Genomic DNA, 24956 nt, shown 5'->3' on the forward strand with positions numbered 1-24956 from the left:
GAGGAGAACCCATAACTGTTCAATTCACTGCATCCTTATTCCTCTAGTAAACCTTTATTTTTTTAGCCACTAAAGCTTTCTTCACATGTATTTCATCACTTTTTCAGGTTCACTTTATTTATGTAAAGGAAGGCATGTCATATAGAGGGCAGGCAGCTTGTTGAAGTTGTCTATCCTGTGTCAGACAGAGAAACCACGTCGGCAGAATTGTCATAATAGTATTAGTAGCAATAGCACTAATGTTAATAAGATTAATTTTTATAATTCTAGACGTAACAAATTTTTCTTGAGTGCTTATTATATGTCTAATACCATATTAACCAGCTAGTCTATAATTCCAAACAAAGTCCGGATAAATATTATTAGGTAACTTGTTCCATTCCCCTACTTTGCAAATGAGGAAGCTAGAGCTTAGGGATTCCATGTTGACTTGTTCCAACCACCCAGACAGGAAGTGACAGAGCTGGGTTTGCAGCCAAGCCTGCCAGACTCCAGAGCCCCAGCTTATTCTCATGCCTCCTCCAGCCGTTAAATCAGAGATGAGCCATGGGCAGCTTACTTCTCATCATCTGCCCGACTTCCTTCTAGCTTTCTTGGCTTCTGCAGTTCAGCTTAGCTGCTCCTGGTATGTGTTAGCTCCTCCCTTTACAATGATCCCACTTGAATAAAATCATCCTTAAAAAAAACGTCCCACCCAAAATTGCGATTCTGGAACACAGAATCTGGACAGTCAGTCTTATTTGTCTTTGGATCGTAGAGTTTTAATAAAGCCCGTGCCACACGATGGGCAATCAGCAAAGCAAAGTCCAAAATGATTCATATTTATAGTTACTGATTCAGAGCGTCTACTTTGCAAAATATTTATTTATCAGTGTATAATAATAGCAAACAGTTACTGAGCACTTATTCTGCGTCAGATAATAGTTTTTATAGACGTACTAATTTAATCCTAAAAATCACCCATCTAATGGAGTCTTAGAAGTATTAAGCAGTTTCCCCAGCAGCACACACTTAATACACATTCGATCTCGTATGTAAATTCAGCGTTAGTTTAACAAGGCTATTGATGCTGTTTTCCCACAGTAACGTCCCTATGAAGTGACTGATGGGGTGCAGGCTCCTTTGAGTTCTCTGCTGCCGCGTGCTGGATGATAACTCAGATTCCCCCCCACCCGCCCCGCAACCCCATGAAACATTCTTTTTGCTGTTAATTCATCCGCTGTCTCTTGGAGTAAGCACATCATCTGGGCACTTAGTCAACCTCCTCTTTTCATGGACCCACGGTTGAAGGGTCAATAGCGAGAGCCAACATTTTAAACTCAAACATAAACACACGGTAAAATGATACAGCAGGATTCAATGTAAAGTGGCTGTCGGATAATTTTGGATAAAAGAGAAAAAAAATAACCTTAATGGAAAAATACTCTCACAGATGACCGAAAATAACCTCAAAATGGGTTGGGTGTGAATGCCTTCTGGGAATGTATTTGATCAAATTGACTTTAGTTCCTCAATTACACCATGGTCAACACTCTTATTCTCCACCTCTGCGTACCATTAGCCTTGCAGAATATTAGTTTACTAAAGTATGATACTATTTAATCATCATTTACTGAACACTTAATACGTGTCAGGTACTATTTTTTACCATTTCAACAGCACAGTGAAGTAGGTACTTGGATATTACCATTTTATGGTCTGCCGAATGACCCCTGTGGCTTGCTCTGGGTTGTCTGGCACAGAAATAGCTGAGACCACCAGTGTCCCCTGCCCTCAAAAGGAAGAACTGTAGGTCAGCAAAAGAAGCCCGCTCAAGATTTTGTCTGCAACTCTCCTGAGTAGCCCAGATCCAAGATCAGACTGGATTTTCTCCAGATATGCAAGGCTATTCTTCCGCAATCCTTAAAAAAAGGAAAAGTGTGGGAGGGTGCGACATGAGCAGGGCTCTTGCGGATCCCAGTCCCAGCGCACCTGTACGTGCCGGCAATGAAGCGGGCCTCTTGTGAGCTTGAGGAAGGCCTGGAGGATTGCATCCAACCTGCCAGCTTGTGTGTTCCCATTGCCTGCACCAAGTTAATATGACTTTTGGGTGGGCTTTGCCTAAGTGACTCACTCAAGAATGTTGTATACCAGGGTGCTTCAAGTCTCCTGACACGGACGAAAGTGGACTTAGAGAAATTAAGAACTTTGGGATTACACAGCCTGTGTTAGACCTAGGATTTAAAATCAGATCCATCACCTTCCAAAACCAGTACTCGTGATGAATCATACATTTGTTCATCCTTTAAATGTCTGTTGACACTTGCTGAAAGGGAAGTCTACTAGCTGTTGGGTATAGGGAGGAATTTAAAGTAACACATTTTTTCTTAAAGATGAGAATGTGCAATGTCATAAAAATTACACAGACTCAATGCAAAATATGGTAGCGTTAGTGTAGGGTGTTAGGAATAACGTGATTGATGAATTGAGGTTAGTATGAGAAAGTTTACGGAAATAGGTTTTGAAATTAAGGTGCAGATATTTTCACATGAGAGGCTGGGAGAATGGTCCAGATAGGAGAAGGGGTGTCTTCTAGTCAAGAACGGGAATGAGGATTGCTTGGGCGGATCAGTTTGTATTTGAGAATGGTCATTCAGACTGAACTGAGGGGTACAGATTGGAGGGCTAAACGAGGGGTAGAGATTAGAGGCAGCAGCTCAGTGGGGAGGCTTCTGAACTCCTTTCTACAAGTGACAGCTGGAGTCTCAAACTAGAGGACCAGCCATGAGGACAGAGTTCTCCTGACTTGAATCAGATTCACAGTATGCTGAGGCTACTCTTGAATCAGGAGAATTTAGTGATTGTATGTGAGGGGACACTGAGTTATCCGATTTGAACAGCTGTCTGCAAGGTGGTGTCATTTACCGGGAGGGGGCGCTGGGGAACAAATAAGTTCTGGAAGGGAGCAGGAGAGAGAATTAATTCCATCGCTGACTCATTGAGTTTAAGTGACTGTGAAATACGGAAGATTGGAACTCCACATCCTCTGGGGTGAAGTTACAGAATTGAAACCTATAAAATATCATTAGTTATTAAATCAGAACCTTTCCACTTACTGTTGATAATAAAAGTATAAAGTTTAAAGCTATGTTTGTACAACAACTCATGTCTTTGAAAAACAGAAATGCATTTGTCATAATTAAAACAGGTCCTTTATACTGTTTTTCAGGTAGTGTGCATTTTTATGCCAGACCCTCCCCGGCCCCTTGTGCCTAATATGTGTGTTGGCTGAAGTTATAGATGCAAGCTGCCCCTGTGAATATTGCTGGGAAAGTGGCTGTTGTGAGAACCACACACGGTTTTATTACCCTGAGTTAGAACAGTAACTTGTTCTGAAGGAGCATCAAGTGAATGGAAAATCCATATCAAAGAGCATGTTCTACTTTTATGTCGGTAGACCTGACGTTGTTTCCTGAGTAATGAGAGAAGCAGAAGCTAAATTTTATGGGTTCAAAGGGAAAGTATAAATTTCAGATGTCTTGGCCATAGCCACTGTGAACATGTTTACAGATCTAGACAAGAGGTGTAGATAAGGAAATAACTTGTGGAAGAAAGAAAAAGAAAAGACAGTGTTTGATGATGAAGAACTACTACTCTGCTCAGTGTGTCCCAAAGGGTAAACAATGGTAAACAAAGGCAAGAAAGGAAAATAACTGGGTGCAAGTGAGTGAGTCTGAGGAGTGCTTAAGAAGTAGCAATTAAGCCACAGGGGATAATGGTTAATGGTGGGTGAATTGCTGAAGCAATCGCCCTGAGTATAGATTCTTAGTTTCTTTTCTCTAGCTGTTGTGTAAACACTCTCAATTTTCAATCCACGATCTCTCCTTCCTCATCCTCAGCAGAATAAAAGCATCCAACTGCCCGGCTGTAGTGAAATAATTACAGTTTATTTGAAGTGCTGTGATTTCATGATTTTTCTAGTCTTAGGATCTTTTCATGAAGCATAGGGCGATCACCACACATCTAGCCTTCATTCCCCTACCTAGATAATTCTTTTACTCATTGTCTTTTCTCTGCATAGAAATCACTGTTTCTGACAACTTCTCTAGTGCTTCCTGTTTAGGTCAGAGGATGTGTTCTGCTCCTGGTCACATCATACACACATTATACTGTATTGAAATCGGATGGTCCTTTTTTGGTATTAGTCCTCTGGACAGATAGATGAATGAATGGGGGCAGGTCTGGGGAAATTCAGGAAGGCTTTTCCCATCATCCAAGTGTCATATTCAGTCCATTAAAGATCCGGCACAGAGCACAGGGAAAACTGAGTGAGAGGATTGGCAGAGCAGAAATGTACAGAAGCGTTGCACTATTATGTTTATTTGCTTAAATGCAGACTGTATGAGAGAAAATTATGGATTCTATTTAGTAAATGGAAATAAGTCAGAAATTACAAAACTCATGTTAACTTAAAATAAGAGTATGCATTTCATGACGTAAAAAATACTGGAAGTTGGAACTACTTACATCTGTAGATTTCCATTTAGAAAATTATTAGTAGGAAATATAAGAAAGTAACGTGAAAAGTGCAACTGTTTGTCTGGGTGAAAAAATACTGAAAGAAAACTAAGTAATAGCCTTCTGTCTACTCAGGATGCAGCTCTCTCACACCACTTGTTGGATTGGGGAAAAAGGAAAAGCAGGAAAGGTGTTAGATTTACCCTAAAGAATAGTTGTGATTGAATCCAATACCTACTTATTAAGCAGCTCCAACATGTCAACATAAGATCTTGACAAGGTGCTTTAAATACAGTCCCTGCTCTCAGATTGTTTATCAGCTAATACTGTAGCTGAGGGATCCTATTTGATGTCAGAGCTTAAAAAGAAGATGGATTCATGTTGGCCTAAAATCAAAGTGGATAAATTCTAATTCTTTGCAAAGTTTATAGTCTTAAGATTTTAATTTGATGATACGTGAAGTTATATTAAAATTAAAATGAGGTTAGCTTTTAGAATGCCAGAAAATAAGGAGACTATGAAAACCCACCAGAATAATGTCAAAAGAACTCAGCCAACTGAAGGGGCTCTCACTGACCAAAGATGGAAATATTTTAGCATCAATGAAGATAGTAGCTGCAGTTTTGAAGCATATTAACTATATTTAAGTGAATGGGTTCATGATAATACTAAAAAAAGAACCCTCATTGGTCACCTAGGAGAACTATTAAGGAATCGACTCATTATTTTGAAAGCTAATAAATGAAGAGAAAACATCAAGCATTTATCCTACTCTTCCTATGTGATCTGGACCTCAAGGTAATCAAATAGAAGATTAGAGGGAATTTTTCTTTAAAGTTATACTTATATAAATAAACGAGGAGTAGTAGAATCAGTATATGCCCATTTTGCAATCCTAAGTAAATTAATGGACAAGTCAATAGTTATAAAATTTTACAAAAAAAGAGAGATTTGCTTTTAGGTACCAGTCATAACAGAGTAGCTTTTATTGGACTATCTTGCTGCCCACAGCAATTATAGTGGCTGGATAAAATACATTTTAAAAAATGCTTCAGGGCTTTGAAATTCAACTCAAAACAGGCAGCAACTTGAGAGGACTTGATTCTTGAAAGATGGAAGGCAAACTCCTGGAGATCCATATTTAACTGACTTTTTCCTAAGAGCATCATAATACTCAAGCAGCAAGTAGCCAGATTTTACTTGACTGAGGAGACAGAGGTAAGAGTTCAAGGTTGCCAGAGTGATTAGAAATTTAGGGTGGAATACTGAAAAGGAGAGCATCAGAGAGGGAGAGCCCTGACTCCTTCTTACACATTCCCCTTAAATCCTTGCCTGATTCCTGACTTACCCATGCCCACTATGCACCAGGCAAAAGCAAGAGCTGGGAGATTCAAGTCCTGAGGACTTCATCCAGCATCTGCCTAGTTCCGGGAAGGATACCTTTGGAGTCCAAGTTCTGCCAATTTAGAGAGACTTGTTAAACACTTTGGGCTTTTACCTGAAAAGCCAGAAAGGCATTGTCTTAGGAATAAACACCGTAACTGAGGACCAATTGTTACGTCCTGGGACTAAGGACAAATCCTAAATAGACCTGTCCAAGAAAAACCTGGAACCAAGCTTTCACAGGGTCAAGGTGATCTGCCAGTAATTCAGCTCCCTGTGGATCTCTTCCATTTAGTTTCCGCCACACCATCCATCCCTCTCCAGACTCTCCCACCCTCCCAGCTCTTCTCACCCTCTTCTCCCCCCACCTTCTCTTCCTTTCCTGACCCTCGATGTTCTCATAGGTGGTGATCTACTCAGCTTAAATATCATTTCCTCAGAGATGTTGTCCCTAATCAACAACCTAATTTAGACCTTTCTGCTCAAACCTCTGATATTACCCTGTCCTTTTCCTTCAAGTTCTACTTAACAATTTGTAAAAACATCTGTTCAGATGGGATGAGTTGTGTGATGTCTTTCTTTTCCTTCTGTTTGGAGGATCCATGAGGATGGAATGTGTTCCCTGTTACACAGCCTCCTACTGTAGAGCTTGGCACAGTAAACGTTCAGTAACTATTTGTTAAGCGGAGGTATTAAGAAAAATATCTGATTAGCCACGATATAAACCAAAAAATGAATAAATATGTAAACATCCAAATTTATTATCCTCGAGCAGTAGCAACTGACGAAAAGAGAAATATCTCTGAGATGAACATATGAAATTTCAAAAGTTGTTATTATTAAAATGATAATAATAGCATACCAAATAATAACTGTCAAGGCATTTTGATATTTCCCTCGGGTGCCAACAGCTTTTTTGATATAGCATGAAAGGTTGGAATTATTCTCCACATATTCCAAATAAGGAAATTGAGAATTGGCACTTAAGTGATTTCTGTGACATCACAAAAATAACAAATAAATATTAGAAACAGAAATCCAGCTTACATCCTCCAATGATACACTCCAGCGTCCTTGATGAAGTAGATGTTACCGATTTCAAATCTATTTAAAAGGTTAATTTAAATTGATATGTAAGTGGCCATGATGATGTTTGCTCCCATAACCTCCTGGAGTGTTATCACTGACCTTAACTCAGTCTGTTTAAAGCCGTGATAGTGGACTTCCCTGGTGACGCAGTGGTTGAGAGTCCGCCTGCCGATGCAGGGGACACGGGTTCGTGCCCTGGTCCGGGAAGATCCCACATGCCGCGGAGCGGCTGGGCCTGTGAGCCATGGCCGCTGAGCCTGCGCGTCCGGAGCCTGTGCTCCGCAGCGGGAGAGGCCACAGCAGTGAGAGGCCCACGTACTGGAAAAAAAACAAAACAAAAACCATGATAGTAAAGTCACCTTTTCCCTGTGGTTATATACAGCATTTGATCCTGTACCTTCTTCCTTTTTACCATATTAATTTTAGTTGTTTTAAACCTGAGAGTCCCTTAAATCATTCTAGGTTCTTTTATGCTACTATGCAAAAATAGAACAACCCATTTCCTGTTGATTTCTCAAGCGCTTGGTCTCTCCTCTCCATCTCTTTAACAGCACAATTCTGTAATGCAGATCTCACGTGCCTATACATCATGCTGTAGCTTTAATATTTCACTATATAATAGTTTAACAGTGACTCAGTCTGATTAATGTTTTTTAGAAGTCAGAATTGGACCTCTGTTTGTTTAGTGATTCATAGGTAGTAATTTTTAAATAGAGAGGCAGTATGATCAGTGTTTAAGACTGAATTCAATTTAGCCCAGAAGCGTTTTGTCCATAGCTGTTTTCTCTAGTGGTAGCACTCTTTTTCTATTTGTGTTTTTGGGATGATTCCCAAAGAGTTATTAGAAGAGTCTCATGTCTTTTTCAAGAACTCTTTCATGACCTTCAATAAAGTGAATTTTCTATTTTTAATGATTTGTTTTCCATTTCATGCATTTTCTATTCCAATTTTTCTCTTTTAAGTTTCTTAGTCAACTGATCTCATCAATAATGCTATGATTCATGGTTTAACTCACAGAATCCATTTCTCCCTGAAAGACATTTCAGGGACAAGTCACTACCACCTCCACAATTTTCTGCAAGTACCACCTGTGGTATAGATAAATAAAACAATTTTCTTTTCCATGGTACAATTCAGTATGCAATGAGGTTGTTCATTTTCAGAGAACAGGTTTCTGTAAGCTACCTCTTCTTCTTGTCAAATAACCCTTATGCTGTCGTCTGCCTCAGGATCACTCAGGAACCTATACTCTTGGGTTGTCTTTCAGAGATTCTAAATCAGCGGACATCAGGCAGAGCGCAGGATGTTTGCTGAACGTTTACGGAGGCCACAAGAGATTCTCCTTAGGTGATTCTCACGTGGTGTGACCACGGACCCCAATTTGAGAAATCATGCTCTTGGATGTGTTTTTCTTAGTAATTCACTTACAGGGTGGGGAAGACATTGCTTTTTCAAATGTCAACCCCTCACAATTGGAGAAGCCTCAAACTTCTGGAGCAGGGATAGGATGCAAAGGAGAGGGAACGGTACTGGGTCAAGTGGAAGATATGACAATGAGGAGTGTGTTTGCATGTGAAACATGCAGAGGTAGAAAAGCAGTTTGCTGCTCACGGAGGTGAAGCATTTCTGCCCTTTAGTTAACGTCCTTCTCTGAGGCTGAGAGGTTCAACTCCTCCTGCACGTGTTAGAAATCGTTCGGGACCCAGCCCTGATGCAGAAGTGAAGCATGAATAATCACATCTCAGGGACGTGTGTCTTCCCTGCTAGACCGTAAGCTCCTGGAAAAAAAAATGCTCTTCGTGTTATGCATTACTGTGTCTTCCACTGTGTTCGCGGAAAGGTCTCCATAAATATGTGCTGCAGAAGGAGCGCAGGATACGTGTTTCAGCAATTCCACTTCTCACACAACTCCCTGAAAGAAATAGGAATCTTTTCTTTCAGAAAACTCTGTATTCTACGGGAGATTATATTTCTGAATCATGCAAATCAAGCAGGCTACATCTCTTTCCCAGGGTCACGGGGAGAATTGATAATGAGAGTAGGGCCTGCAATCCTTGTGAGCCACCTCTTTCCTTGCTTCCTGCTCTAAATGAGAAGATCTGAGATGGAGGTATTCACTGAGGAGGATTCAGGTCACCGACAATTGCCGTGGTGAGTCAGCTCAGGCATTTGCTGACAGACAGAGAAAAAGCCACAGAACCCACAGATGGCTCAAAATCATTATTGCTGCATAACCTGGCAATGACATTGGTAATTGAGCATTTCTTGTGCACTTCAGAAATTCATTATTTTTTAGAGTCCACTTTTAAAAAATAAACACACCAAATGTATTTATTAAACTATTTTTGCTATCCCTCTTTCCCTGCCCAGTGTTCTAATAAGTAATAGCATTAATAGTAGTTAACAAATTATTGAATTCTAATTATATGCTAGCAACTTCCAAAAATTGTGTAGATATGCATTCATACAACAGACCTATGAATTATATACTGTTATTAATAAAATATTGTAAATCACCTATACTTCACTTAAAGAAAAGAATGTACTATTATTCCCATGTTACAGATGAAGGAACAGGGACAAAGAGAGCAGGTAACTTGCTGTGATAGAATAATGCTCTGTAACCGTAAATATGTTACATTATATGACAAAGGTACTTTACAGTTGTGATTAAGTTACGGGTCTTGAGTTGGGGAGATTATCCTGGATTATCCAGGTGGACCCAGTGTAGTCACAGGGGTCCTTATAAAAGAGAGGTGACAGGATCAGAGTTAGAGAAGGAGATGTGACTGTGAATGCAAACATGAGAGATAATGAGAAAGAGAGAAATTTGAAGATGCTATGATGCTGGTCCTATACAAGAAGGAAGGGGCCATAGGCCAAGAATGCAAGTGGTTCCTAAAAGCTGGAAAAAAGAATGTTGAATTACTATCACTAGGTTAAGTACACAAATGTTTAATGTCCAACAGGGCAATAAAACCATAAGCTTTGGGGATATGTTTTCTATCTGACGGGAGTTATTTGCATCTCTACTGGGAAAACAAAACAAAACAAAACTATAAATTAACATGTAACTTAGAGACTGGCCCTCATCAGTAATAAATAGTAAAATAAGATATTTGTGAATTCACCTAGAATTAATTAGACGGGCTTCTTTTAAAAAGCTCCAGCATGACATTGAGAGGACATGAAGTTATTCCTTTGATTTATTTTCCAGCTTTTTCAATTTTCTTAACAGTGGTGATATCAGTTCCAAGAGAGACCTGTCTCTCCCACCAGCATCCTTGGAGAAAATTCAGATACTCTCTTCCTCTCTCTCCCTCTGTCTCTCAAAAGATTATTTTTTTTCAGATAGTTCCAGATTTTTATATCGTTAACTGTATTTATCATAGCACAACGTTTTATGATGATTGTTTAAAATTGCATGCTTTTTATATATCAGATAAGTTCTGTAAATAGTGTTTATAAGTGAGTTTTCTATCTAAAGTAATACTGATAGGGACCATCCTGAATTCCTTTGTTTTATGGGAATCCTGTACATATATTACACGGATATAACTTGAAGTTTCCCCGTACTGACATTGTACTTACATTCTGAATTATATTTAGCTTTTTTTCCCGAAGGGTATTGTTCACATTGCATGTGAAATCTGAGAGCTGAGTTACTGACTGCCACTGGAGTTTCTCAGCATCCTCAGAGCTTCCTTTCATGATAATGAATGAGAGAATGTGTTGGGAGAATGTCTAGCCATCTTAAAATTAAGCATAAGAGTAATTATTTTATGGGGACAAGTTTAGGACTTGAAGACTGACAAGAGTAAGAAGATTATTGATTACCATCTGCTTTAGCATCAGGTTTCTAGACCTGAGAACTGAGCTTTCCCAACTACCTTAATTAAAGTGACCCCAGGCTTCTTTTAATCTTGATCAGAATGCCTGTTATGGTCTGTAATGGTTTATGAACTTACTTTTTTTTAAAATTTTAATTAATTTATTTTTTACATCTTTATTAGAGTATAATTGCTTTACAATGGTGTGTTAGTTTCTGCTTCATAACAAAGTGAATCAGTTATACATATACATATGTTCCCATATCTCTTCCCTCTTACGTCTCCCTCCCTCCCACCCTCCCTATCCCACCCATCCAGGTGGTCACAAAGCACCGAGCTGATCTCCTTGTGCTATGCGGCTGCTTCCCACTAGCTAGCTATTTTACGTTTGGTAGTGTATATATGTCCATGCCACTCTCTCGCTTTGTCACAGCTTACCCTTCCCCCTCCCCATATCCTCAAGTCCATTCTCTAGTAGGTCTGTGTCTTTATTCCTGTCTTACCCCTAGGTTCTTCATGACATTTTTTTTTCTTAGATTCCATATATATGTGTTAGCATACGGTATTTGTCTTTCTCTTTCTGACTTACTTCACTCTGTATGACAGACTCTAGGTCCATCTACCTCACTACAAATAACTCAATTTTGTTTCTTTTTATGGCTGAGTAATATTCCATTGTATATATGTGCCACATCTTCTTTATCCATTCATCCGATGATGGACACTTAGGTTGTTTCCATCTCCGGGCTATTGTAAATAGAGCTGCAATGAACATTTTGGTACATGACTTTTTGAATTATGGTTTTCTCAGGGTATATGCCCAGTAGTGGGATTGCTGGGTTATATGGTAGTTCTATTTGTAGTTTTTTAAGGAACCTCCATACTGTTCTCCATAGTGGCTGTACCAGCAACTGACAAAGGATTAATCTCCAAAATTTATATGCAGCTCAATAACAAAAAAACAAACAACCCAATCCAAAAATGGGCAGAAGACCTAAATAGACATTTCTCCAAAGAAAATATACAGACTGCCAACAAACACATGAAAGAATGCTCAACATCATTCATCATTAGAGAAATGCAAATCAAAACGACAATGAGGTATCATCTCACACCGGTCAGAATAGCCATCATCAAAAAATCTAGAAACAATAAATGCTGGAGAGGGTGTGGAGAAAGGGGAACCCTCCTGCACTGCTGGTGGGAATGTGAACTTACTTTTTTACTTGCTACTTGTTGTCCGTCTTCACTGAATGTAAGTTCCATGAGGACGAGGGCCATGTTGGTGTTGATCCCTCTTTTATCTCAGCATCCATCACAGGGCCTCAGACTGGATGGGCTAAATAAATATTTATTGAATGAATGGACCCAACTACTTTGTGTGATACCTGTGAAGTAAGAACATAATAGGTAAGAGAGAAAATGCCAAGTGGCTTCCATTTAAGAGATGAAGTAGTATACCATTGCTTTAGGCATCAGTAGTCTAATATGTCTCTCACTATCCCATTTCGCTGATGGAGATATTCCAGGCACAAAGCTCTTGGTGCCATGAAAGGCTGATATGACCATTATAATGTAATAGCAACAGTAGTGAAGAAGAGAGAAAAAAAGAAATAGAAGGCTGAAGTATCACAGGCTAGACGTTCACTGGGGAAAAAATTCTCTTGGTAGCTAATTCCAAAAATAGACTTTATCTGAAATAAAATCATGATAATGATGGTTGCCTTTAAGCAATGCATTAACTCAGAGATAACTGCATGGCTCCAAATGTGTCAGCACTTAAAGTCTGTCTTATTGGAATTTTTCTTAATTTGTTGTAATCTAATTATCATAGAACACATTATTTGTATTTGTCACAGAGTTATGTTTTTGCCATGCACATTCATTCAGCTATATAACAAGGAGTAATTATTCAGTTAACATTATTCTTTCTACAGAATGCAATGTTTATTCATGTGCACTTGGTGAATGAATTCTTTTATAAGCACATTAACAAGATGTGGAAAAATCAAACCTCTGAATTTCCAAAAGATAGCTGCATAAAATAGTTGGAAAAAATTTGGGGCGGTGGTGAATATAAATGGTTCCCATTACATATGATGGATAATCTGAAAGAAATGCATATTTGGACATACAAGTTGATGTAATAATTTTGTCGAATGAAACAAGATGAGTGAACTGTAATGTCGTTTTGTTGACTGGGAGAAGTCACCTAACCACTTGAAAAATAGCTTCCTATTTTATTGGGTTTCCCTAACCTCTTCATTTATTACATAAATGCACTCTCAAGGGTAATTGCCTTAAAAAAAAAAAATCTTCGACTTGTGAAATGTAGGAAACACTGCAAGGCTTTCTGAGTATTATCAGTTCTTTGCTCAGGGTGCAACTGATTTTGACAGATGTACTGTTATGTTACTGGTATAACATGACATCTTTTATCAGATGAACTGAATAAAAGTGATCTTGACAATGAGTAGATAAGACACTGTCAGAAAGCTGAAAAAACCTGTCAATGTCACAGTTATGACACAAATGCAGCAGAACAGCCCTTATAATGTCATTAAGTGAATATCTTTCCAATAGTGCCCTTGAGAAGACAGAAAATAGCATTGCTCTTAAATACTATTACTTAGCCACAAAAATAATAAAATAAAACAAAACACAAAGGTCAGTTTAATATATACTTGAGGTGGCATTGATGAGTCCGATGTATGTGTTTGTATTTGTGTGTCGATCTCTTTTATATGCCATATAGAAAGAATTTTGAGATTTCAAAACTACTTTTTCAGAAGGTAAAAAACCATTTAACTTCAATATTTCAAGAATGTCATTAAATATATTGATCATGAAATATGCAAAGTGGTTTTATGGGTATTGATTATAACCTTTTCCCTAATTTATTATGGAATGAGAAACAGCCTTTAATAATATAAGAGAAAATTAGGAATACATTTCAAAATGTATTTCTAGATCATGAATTTTGTAAATAGGTGAATAAAGACTAAAATGGAATCAATCCCAGGAATTAGAAGGAATTAGACATTTGGTGGTTTTATTTTCCATTATTTTGATTGGGTTGGAGCTGAACTATACATGTATGGGTACAAGTATAATGCTCTTTCTATACATATACTTTTAAAATGCTTTAATGAAAAGCATATTTATCCTTAGAATGACTTTTAATATCTTTGTCTAGGATCAGAGGTGGTTGATCTTGATGGGAAAAGTTGCCTTCTCTACAGATTTGATCAAAAATCCCTGAGCCCAATAAAGGATATAATTTCTTTGAAATTTAAAACTATGCAGAGCGATGGGCTTCTACTCCACCGGCAAGGGCAAAATGGAGATCACATCACACTGGAGTTAAGAGGAGGAAAACTCTTTTTAGTTATTAATTCAGGTAAAACTATTTGGGTAAAGTGCTTGGAAAATCTCTGGTCATTTAGACATCACCTTAGTAACCTTATGCTTTTATAGCTTATCTTTTTTTAACAATTAAGGTGCCGTATTTCCACATTCAAGTGTTTGTGTATGTATGTGATATATATATATATATATATATCACACATATATATATCACACACATATATATACACGCCCATATTGTACTTGCACGTAAAAATCGTTCCTATTTGCAAATTGTACAAGACCCTCTTTCAATGTCATAGTGCTGACAGAACCACTTAGCTATTTTCAAACATCATGATGAAAGGGATGGGTCATTGAAAAATACCGACGTAGTAAAAATAGTGAGGTTGTAGCAAAGATAAAATTTATATTGAAAATGAGTGTGTGATGGTGGGTAATGCTAATAAAGAGAATTAACAGAGGAAGAAATTACAACAAGGTTGAGAGCATATTATATTCAAACTTGAGGTAAATTCAGACTAGCATTTTGGATGGAGTGGATGGAAAGAGATTGCAATTATAATGAGAGACTCTGGTGCCCCCAAAAGGAACTTTTTTTTCTTTTTTTTAAACTGAGAATAATGGTGCTGTTATTTTTTTCTCTTCTAAGGTGAAGCTAAGCTGCCCTCCACTCACGGCCCGATCAGTCTCACCCTGGGCAGCCTGCTGGACGACCAGCACTGGCATTCCGTGCTCATCCAACGCTTGGGCAAACAAGTCAACTTTACAGTGGATGAGCACAGACATCGTTTCCACGCCCAGGGAGAGTTCAGTTACCTACATCTCGATTATGAGGTGTGATGGTTACGTTTCAATTAATGCAGACTTTGTAATATATATGTGGTATAGCCACGTGAAAGAAAATACACTATAGAAAACCTACGTTCAGAGTCAGTCAAGGTTCTGATGAAGTGTTCCTCTAGGTGACCTAACGCAAGTAGCAAATTTTGTGCATGTACTACTGAGGCTCCATCTTTCTCCCAGTACGTTAATTTATTATTACAAAGAAATGTCATCTTTTTTGCCTGCAATGTGTAGTTACAAATTGCCACATGTAGGGAATGTTCTTGAAGAGATCTCATTACAAGTAAATGCAGAATGTGTTGCATGATTGGTGGTGGTAGGGGCGGGTAAAGGGCACTCCTGAACAGTGCAGATTCATGGAGAGAATGTAGCAATAAATAGATTAATTGATTCATTAATAATCAGTTCAAATGCACAAATATCAATGTGTGCCAGAAATATATATGAAACAAAATGTCATTGTAATTGGTAACATTGTTAAAGTTGTCAAGGTTTACCATGGATATAAAGATGTATTTTTCTTCAGGAACCAAAAAATATTGAAATCAGGTGTGATGAGCAACTTGTAAAAATAATCAAGCTCTTGTGTAAGTGCAAACTGAATGCATATAAATTTGTTTCAAGATATGCATCTTAATTTTTTTTAATCTCCATTTGAAATTAACAATATGGCAGTGTAGGGTACTGAAAAATCGGTCTATCTGTGATGATTACAGCTATAGTTGCTAATCGTAATTATTTAAGCAGATTATCAAAAAATCACTAAACAATATTATTGATGCCATTTTTCTTTCTAAGATCAGCTTTGGAGGGATTCCAGCACCTGGAAAATCAGCGTCATTCCCCCATAAACATTTTCATGGGTGTTTAGAAAATCTCTATTATAATGGAGTGGATGTTATTGATTTGGCCAAGCAACAGAACCCACAGATCATCATTATGGTAAGACCTGAGTCTTCATGTGAACAAATGAGGAAAACTGCGTGGCTTTTCCACACAAAACAATTGCTTCATTTTGAATTCCCACTTGATGTGATGTTTTAGACTTTACTCTTGTTCCTTAAAAACATTTCTCTGCTTGGCAATATGCATGTAAGGGATGAATTCTATGTTAAAAATTTAAAATTCATAGGGCATGATTGTCTTATATTTATATGAAGTAAAGCAGGCCTTTTTTTTGGTGCAACTGATAATTTATTTTGTTGTGATATTGTTACTCCCAGGAGACTAATTTTTCTTACTCTGTAATTTCCTTTATAAGATACTCCCTGACACACTCTCTGAGGAAGCATACCAAGTTCCTGGAGTCAGATAACATCCATCTATATTAGAGAAGCATTTGAAAAATTTGTATTTTGCCATGGTCATTTATAACCAATAAAAGAAACTAATAGACTTTTACAAGATTGCATCTGCCAGTCTGTCCCAAGAGCAGTGCTGGTCAGGCTGCATTATACTCTAATTCTATGGAAATGCAGCAGAATTTAAATACAACTGTTATCGGTCAGGGTTCAGTCAGGGAAGCAGCACCACTGTGAGTTTAGGAACAAGGGTCTATTTTAGGACTTGGATCTTAACAATCATCAGAGGCGCTGGAAAGTGGAGCCCAGCTGTCTGGAGGAGGAGATGGAGCAGAGTGAAAGCCAGGACAAGCTGGAATAAACCAGCCCCTCTGTGATCCTCCCTCACTGGGCTTTATCACACACAGAAAACCTTTGGGGGGAAAACGGCCAGCCTTTCACTTCTGACTCATATCATGCAAGCTCCCTTTTTGGCTAACTTTTAACCAGAGCAAGACAAGAAAAGAGATTCTGTGAAACGTGGTTTCTAGCTTAACCAGCTTAATGACAGAAAAGCAGACACATCTATCCCTTTGAATACATTTCTTTAATTGTTCAAAATTCAGAATATGTAAATGTAAGCTCATGTTGTGTCAGCAAAACCCAAACCACATCATGGGATTATTTATTGCTTACAAAACATTTTATTCTTAATTCTCTGTGTGAATTGATAGTATTTATATGAGTACACCATCCAGCAAGATTTTTAAATAGTTTTTTTTTAAAAAGGGAAAAGAATTTAAATGGAAAATAAAAATATTATAGAGAGATAGATGTGAGTGTTTCATTGCAAAATGAGTTTCCAGAAGCTGCTCGTGCAGCTAGCACCCACTCTTCATTGCCAAGAGGATTTGCTGCTTGTAGAGTAGCAGACAGCTGTCCAAATGCAGCTGGTAAATGTTTCCATTTTTACCAGGTTTGTTAGTCTTATAATTGCCTTTACATTATGGGTCAGTTTATTTCACTCTTCTGCTTTTGTTACTTCATTCACTGGGGCAAGGTATTTGTCTGCAGAGAAAGCTAATTCACTTTTAACAGAATCACAGTATAGCCAAATGTTTTTGTTTAACCAAGACTAGTAGTTTAATTCCAATGTGTATTCTTCTAAATAAAGTGATTTCATTGACTTTTCAAATCTATATTTAGAAAATTTGTTGAAGATTATTTTCGGGTAAAATAAAAACATTTATCTTGATTTCTGAAGCCTGTTAAGGAACATTCTAATTATTTCTAAATAGTTCGGACCTTTATGTTTTTTTTTTAATCCTTAAATATGTATTTAACTCTAATAGCAAAATAATCCTTCATGTACAATATTTTAATGAAAATTCATGCAATTCTAATGTATCCTGAAGATCTACCTAAAAACCATTAGATAAGAAATAATACATGTAAATCTGATGACAAGCACATAATGATAAGAAAAAGACAAAAATGGTTCAAAAAAGAATGTAAGTACTACATTGTATTATGCAATGTTAAACCTAATAAAATGAAAAATAGGCAGAGGGTATGAACAGACCGTTCTGAGGAAAGCGAGTCCAGAAGAGCAACAAACTCATGAAAAATGCTTAGATATACTGTTAGGTAAATGCAAGAGAAATAAGAATGATACATCACTCTGATATTTTGTTGTTGAACTTATGCAAATTTAAAAGATATGTAATACCTATTGCTGTCAAGGATGTGGGGAAAAGCATATCTTTGTCAAGGATGTAGGAAAAGCATACCTTTGTATACTACTGTTGGAAATGTGGAGAATTTGACTTTTTTTGGTGGGCAGAGAAGAAGCTGGAAATATTTATTAAAACATGTAGATACAATAGTTCTTTATTTAGAACCCTCTTCTGCAGAACTGCAAATACCAGCACATAGAGAAGCATGCAGAGTTCTTTATTCTTGCATTGTTCAGAGAGGCAAAACCTGGAAACAAAGTGAATATACATTAACAAGGAAACAGTTGACTAAAATTGGAACATTCACGTAGTAAAATATTATGCAATCAATAAAAGTAGGAATTAGGCTTCTGCCAGATAACTCAAAGGGATTTCCGTAAGTTATTTGTTAATGATAAAATCATGATACAGTAAACAGCATAAAACATGGCTCCTATTTTAATAAAACAAATAATGCCTAGTGTGTAGGTATATGTATTCAAAACACATTTAGGTGTACGTGAATGTGCATATAAGTGAACACATAACTTAAACATGTATATACATATATATGTGTATATATGTATTTGTATGTGTCAATGGAAACAGAGAGAATTATGAAAAAACATGGAAGGAAAACCAGTAGCTCATTAATGTTAGTTATGTTAAGGGGTGGGTTAGAAGCCAAAGGCAGCAAAAGGGTAAAATAAGTGGGAAGAGAAAACCAAGTAGAACATAAAAAAAGAGTTGTTTTAAATAAATTTTTTATTGAATTCAATTGCATTGAGTTAGATGCCTGTGTGAACTGAGAGATGGGGAGGAAATAATTTCACCCAGAAAACGCAGGGAAAGATTTGCCTGACCATGTATCCCTGGATTTGAAGAACCTTTAAGACATATGGCAAGGATTTGAATATTCATGTTGATAGCAATTTTTGTTGTTGTTTTAAATCGGGGTAATTAGAGATTGATAAACAGCCTCTGTATTTCAGATTTTATCACTAAGGTGATGTGAGTGTCATTCTTAAAGCTTTTTCTTTTACTTTATTCTCAGGGAAATGTGTTGTTTTCTTGTTCAGAACCACAGTCTGTGCCTGTGACTTTTCTGAGCCCCAGGAGTTACTTAGCACTGCTGGGCTCTTCCGGGGAGGACGAAGTTTCTGCCACTTTTCAATTTCGAACCTGGAATAAGGAGGGGCTACTGCTATTCAGTGAGCTTCAGCTGGTTTCAGGGGGTCTCCTCCTCTTTCTTAATGATGGAAGACTTAAGGTGAATCTCTACCGTCCAGGAAAATTACCCAGTGACATCACAGCAGGTAATAAGTGCATTCCTGCAGGCAAAGTATATGCATTTGAAAGATTTCCTTATCTCTCTGTCCCTTCTCCATAAAATTTTATGCTTAACCCAAAAATTAATATTTGTTTAACAAATGAATACTTGAGTTAATAAGATTATCTCTTCCTTAGAGGAACTCGATTCCGATTTTCTTTTAAATATGTCTTCAACACGAGCAGTTCTTATTAACCAAAATGATAGTTGTGGGGCAATAGAAATTTCCTTCCATGACCCTCTCGCCCAATCCAGGTAAATCAATATATCCCGAGGAAATGTGTTCTGGGAAAAATATGACAGACTTTGAAATGGACCCCAAGTTTGCTGGATATCTTCAGTGGAAGATGAGTCTTGTGTAACACAATTATTAGTCTTATCTGGTCTTTGAGAGATGGGGAGGGGTCTTTCTGGAATCTATATCTGTATCTCAATATTAGTGTGAATGTAAAACCTAAATATTTAGTCAAATTAACTTTACTTGTTGCTGTAGTTTGTGTGGTGTTGCATATATTTGGGGAGAAGATTTGTGTAAAGTCTCTCATTTGGGAACCAAATGGAATTCTCTGCACTTCTAGGCAATATGGTACCATTTTAATGACTAGAATATAATTAAAGAGACTGTATGAGTGTCTGGAAAATTGATGTCTAATTTAGGTCAGTGCTTTGGGTGAGGGATATTTTTGTCTCTTCATTAAAATTATATAATTCTTGACAAAGGAGCTCCATCACATTTTCATATATATGGAATAATACCCAAGCCAAGCAACTAGAGGTCACATTGGGGTAAATTGTGACATCAAGTTAATAAACGATCTTTAAAAACAATTTAAAGATGCCATTGTACTACTCATCTATATTAACTATGACCAAAATTAATAGAATATGACTGGGAGAGGAAAAAAAGTTAAAATACAGTCAGAAACCAAATATAAGAAACACAGGTATACAAATGAATATGCCTAGTCTTTGTGTATCTATTTTGTTGTTCGTATATTGCTGTAGTTTAAATGTGAGAACTGAAACTTCAATATCAGTTATCATTTTTAAAGGTACTGTGCTGTGACTTTTTAATGCAATACTCAAAATGTGGTAGATTTGCAGGCTTGACAAAAGGAAATAAAATAATCAGTGTCATATTACTAATTAATAGCCTCCCTAAAATGAGGTGCTAAAAATGTAAGCTTGCTATTAATGTGTAGTTTATTGTGATGTTATTTGACATCCTCTGGGGTGGTTATATTCACAGCCTAATTTTCAGCATCTTAAAGAAGCTGCTTCAGTACAGCGTTATTGTACTGAGCCCCATGAAGCTGGTTCATTTCTAAATACTTTACAGGCATATAAATTTAATAAAATACTAGGTGTAAGTCTATCTAGACTACCCCAAATGATTTTAAAAATTAATGTTTAAATCCGTGTACACTGTCATCTATTATGACATCATATGACTTTGTGTGACTGTGCCCGTAGCTAATAACAAGGATCCTCGACAAAATACGAAAGTCAATATATTAAAATTGTTACACTTCAGATAACAGAAGTAGGACTTTACACACCAACTCCCCCATTCCCATCTTTCTAGTTTCTTTTAAAGTATTAATTTTTGCTAGTTTCGGTGAGGAAAGTACATTTTGCATTGGATGGTGGGCTATTTAAATGGTATGGGTGAGGGGTCCATTTGTTTCTCTCATAGGAGAAGACTTTCTCAGGTACAGTGTTCGATAATTAAATCAGTTGTCAGGTTGTATCATAATGACTCGGAAGAGAATGGATGACCTATTATTGGTGGGTGAGTATCATATACTAAATCATTCCATTCTATAAGGATGGCTCAAGTTTTCTTTGCTACTGGAGATATAAATTATTAATCTTACAGGTTTTCAAAGCATAGAGTTTTTATGCTTTTTACAATAGAATAAAAATTTATATTATGTTGAGGAAGAATGGAATTGTGCAGATGTTTGAATTATCAGGCTAAATTTTTAATGTGATGTAGTTTTACAAATCGTCATTTGGAAAGGTTCAAAAATACTATGCCAGGGCTTCCCTGGTGGCGCAGGGAAGGGTTGAGAGTCCGCCTGCCAATACAGGGGACACGGGTTCGTGCCCTGGTCCGGGAGGATCCCACGTGCCGCGGAGTGGCTGCGCCCGTGAGCCATGGCCACTGAGCCTGCGCGTCCGGAGCCTGTGCTCCGCAACGGGAGAGGCCACAGCAGTGAGAGGCCCGCGTACCGAAAAAAAAAAAAATACTATGCCAGCCTCAGTCATTTTTGAAATATTAAGGATATTATAGTAGTCTAAATCATAAGACATATTAGCAGCACTACAAAATCACTCATGACATAAAATGTTGTCAGTCTCTGTCACCTTCATAGATGGCAAAGCAAAAATCATTCAGATCAAGAACCTAACGAACAATACGGTTATATTTTCCTGTTTAAAACAAGTTATTTATTGTCAAATTTGAGATTGCTGCTATGAGTTTTACATTTCTGCTGTTGCTTTTGCCTAAAGGTGAAAATCAGGCCTGAAAACAAGCTTCTTGCTCCCATGGGCAGGGACTGGCAGATGCAGCCTTACAGTATTTGAGATGTTTCTTTTTAAACATCTTTATTGGAGTGTAATTGCTTTACAATGGTGTGTTAGTTTCTGCTGTATAACAAAGTGAACCACCTATACATAAGCATATATCCCTATATCCCTTCCCTCTTGCGTCTCCCTCCCACCCTCCCTATCCCAACCCTCTAGGTGGGCACAAAGCACCAAGCTGATCTCCCTGTGCTATGTGGCTGCTTCCCACTACCTATCTATTTTACGTTTGGTAGTGTATATATGTCCATGCCATTCTCTCACTTTGTCCCAGCTTACCTTTCCCCCTCCCCGTGTCCTCAAGTCCATTCTCTACTTCTGCATATTTATTCCTGTCCTGCCACTAGGTCTTTTTTTTTTTTCTTAAAGTTAAATATAAAATTCTCCTCCCAGAACTATAACATTTATTTATTTATTTATTTTCTGTTTATTTTATTTATTTTTTAAACATCTTTATTGGAGTATAATTACTTTACAATGGTGTATTAGTTCCTGCTGTATAACAAAGTGAATCAGCTATACATATACATATGTTCCCATATCTCTTCCCTCTTGCGTCTCCCTCCCACCCTCCCTATCCCACCCCTCTAGGTGGTCACAAAGCACCGAGCTGATCTCCCTCTGCTATGCGACTGCTTCCCACTAGCTATCTGTTTTACGTTTGGTAGTGTATATATGTCCATGCTGCTCTCTCACTTTGTCCCAGCTTACCCTTCCCCCTCCCCATGTCCTCAAGTCCATTCTCTAGTAGGTCTGCATCTTTATTCCTGTCCTGCTCCTAGATTCTTCATAACCTTTTTTTTCCCCATATATATGTGTTAGCATACGGTATTTGTTTTTCTCTTTCTGACTTTCTTCACTCTGTATGACAGACTCTAGGTCCATCCAACTCACTACAAATAACTCAATTTCATTTCTTTTTATGGGTAAGTAATATTCCATTGTATATATGTGCCACATCTTCTTTATCCATTCACCTGTCAATGGACACTTAGGTTGCTTCCATGTCCTGGCTATTGTAAATAGTGCTGCAATGAACATTGTAGTAAATGACTCTTTTTGAATTATGGTTTTCTCAGGGTATATGCCCAGTAGTGGCATTGCTGGGTCATATGGAAGTTGTATTTTTAGTTTTTTAAGGAACCTCCATACTGTTCTCCATAGTGGGTGTATAAATTTACATTCCCACCAACAGTGCAAAAGGGTTCCCTTTTCTCCACACCTTCTCCAGCATTTGTTTGTAGATATTTGTGATGATGGCCATTCCGACCAGTGTGAGGTGATACCTCATTGTAGTTTTGATTTGCATTTTTCTGATGATTAGCGATGTTGAGCATTCTTTCATGTGTTTGTTGGCAATCTGTATATCTTCTTTGCAGAAATGTCTGTTCAGGTCTTCTGCCCATTTTTGGATTGGGTTGTTTGTGTTTTTATTGAGCTGCATGAACTGCTTATAAATTTTGGAGATTAATCCTTTGTCAGTTGCTTCATTTGCAAATATTTTCTCCCATTCTGTGAGTTGTCTTTTTGTATTGTTTATGGTTTCCTTTGCTATGCAAAAGCTTTTAAGTTTCATTAGGTCCGATTTGTTTATTTTAGTTTTTATTTCCATTTCTCTAGGAGGCTGGTCAAAAAGGATCTTGCTGTGATTTATGTCATAGAGTGTTCTGCCTATGTTTTCCTCTAAGAGTTTGATAGTTTCTGGCCTTACATGTAGGTCTTTAATCCATTTTGAGTTTATTTTTGTGTGTTGTGTTAGGGAGTGTTCTAATTTCATTCTTTTACATGTAGCTGTCCAGTTTTCCCAGCACCATTTATTGAAGAGACTTTTTTCCATTGTGTATTCTTGCCCCATTATCAAAAATAAGGTGATCATATGTGCGTGCATTTATCTCTGGGCTTTCTATCCTGTTCCATTGATCTATATTTCTGTTTCTGTGCCAGTACCATACTGTCTTGATTACTGTAGCTTTGTAGTATAGTCTGAAGTCCAGGAGCCTGATTCCTCCAGCTCTGTTTTTCTTTCTCAAGAATGCTATGCCTATTCGGGGTCTTTTGTGTTTCCATATGAATTGTGAAATTTTTTGTTCTAGTTCTGTGAAAAATGCCATTTGTAGTTTGATAGGAATTGCATTGAATCTGTAGAGTGCTTTGGCTAGTAGAGTCATTTCCACAATGTTGATTCTTCCAATCCAAGAACATGGTAGATCTCTCCATCTGTTGGTATCATCTTTCATTTCTTTCATCAGTGTCTTATAGTTTTCTGTGTACAGGTCTTTTGTCTCCTTAGGTAGGTTTATTCCTAGATATTTTATTCTTTTTGATGCAATGATAAATGGGAGCATTTCCTTAATTTCTCTTTCAGATTTTTCATTATTAGTGTATAGGAATGCAAGAGATTTCTGTGCATTAATTTTGTATCCTGCTACTTTACCAAATTCATTGATTAGCTCTGGTAGTTTTCTGGTAGTATCTTTAGGATTCTCTTTGTATAGTATCATGTCATCTGCAAACAGTGACAGTTTTAATTCTTTTCCGATTTGGATTCCGTTTATTTCTTTTTCTTCGCTGATTGCTGTGGCTAAAACTTCCAAAACTATGTTGAATAATAGTGGTGAGAGTGGGCAACCTTGTCTTGTTCCTGATCTTAGTGGAAATGGTTTCAGTTTTTCACCATTGAGAACGATGTTTGTTCGTTGACAAACCCACCATTGGGTTTGTCATATATGATCGTTTTTATGTTGAGGTAAGTTCCCTCTATGCCTACTTTCTGGAGAGTTTTCATCATAAATGAGTACTGAATTTTGTCAAAAACTTTTTCTGCATCTATTGAGATTATCATATGGTTTTTATCCTCCAGTTTTTTAAAATGTTGTATCACATTGATTGATTTGCGTATATTGAAGAATCCTTGCATTCCTGGGATAAACCCCACTTGATCATGGTGTATGATCCTTTTAATGTGCTGTTGGATTGTGTTTGCTAGTATTTTGCTGAGGATTTTTGCATCTATGTCCATCAGTGATAC

General features: G+C 37.4%; 1 protein-coding gene across 4 annotated transcripts in view; it reads left to right on the plus strand.

The window, feature by feature from the left end:
• Positions 1 to 24956, plus strand: part of CNTNAP4 (contactin associated protein family member 4) — a 264146-nt gene that overhangs the window by 145326 nt on the left and 93864 nt on the right. For all 4 annotated transcript variants that reach the window (XR_010938853.1, XM_067717889.1, XM_067717890.1 and 1 more), the window contains 4 exons: positions 13996 to 14199; positions 14818 to 15002; positions 15810 to 15953; positions 19061 to 19322. Coding sequence is in view for 3 of the 4 variants with exons in the window: in XM_067717889.1 (XP_067573990.1) it covers positions 13996 to 14199; positions 14818 to 15002; positions 15810 to 15953; positions 19061 to 19322 (795 nt within the window). In the remaining variant the exon portion in view is untranslated. The remainder of the gene's footprint in view (positions 1 to 13995; positions 14200 to 14817; positions 15003 to 15809; positions 15954 to 19060; positions 19323 to 24956) is intronic.

This window comes from Pseudorca crassidens, chromosome 20 (assembly GCF_039906515.1).
Source record: "Pseudorca crassidens isolate mPseCra1 chromosome 20, mPseCra1.hap1, whole genome shotgun sequence".
In the NCBI taxonomy this organism is placed as follows: Eukaryota; Metazoa; Chordata; class Mammalia; order Artiodactyla; family Delphinidae; genus Pseudorca; species Pseudorca crassidens.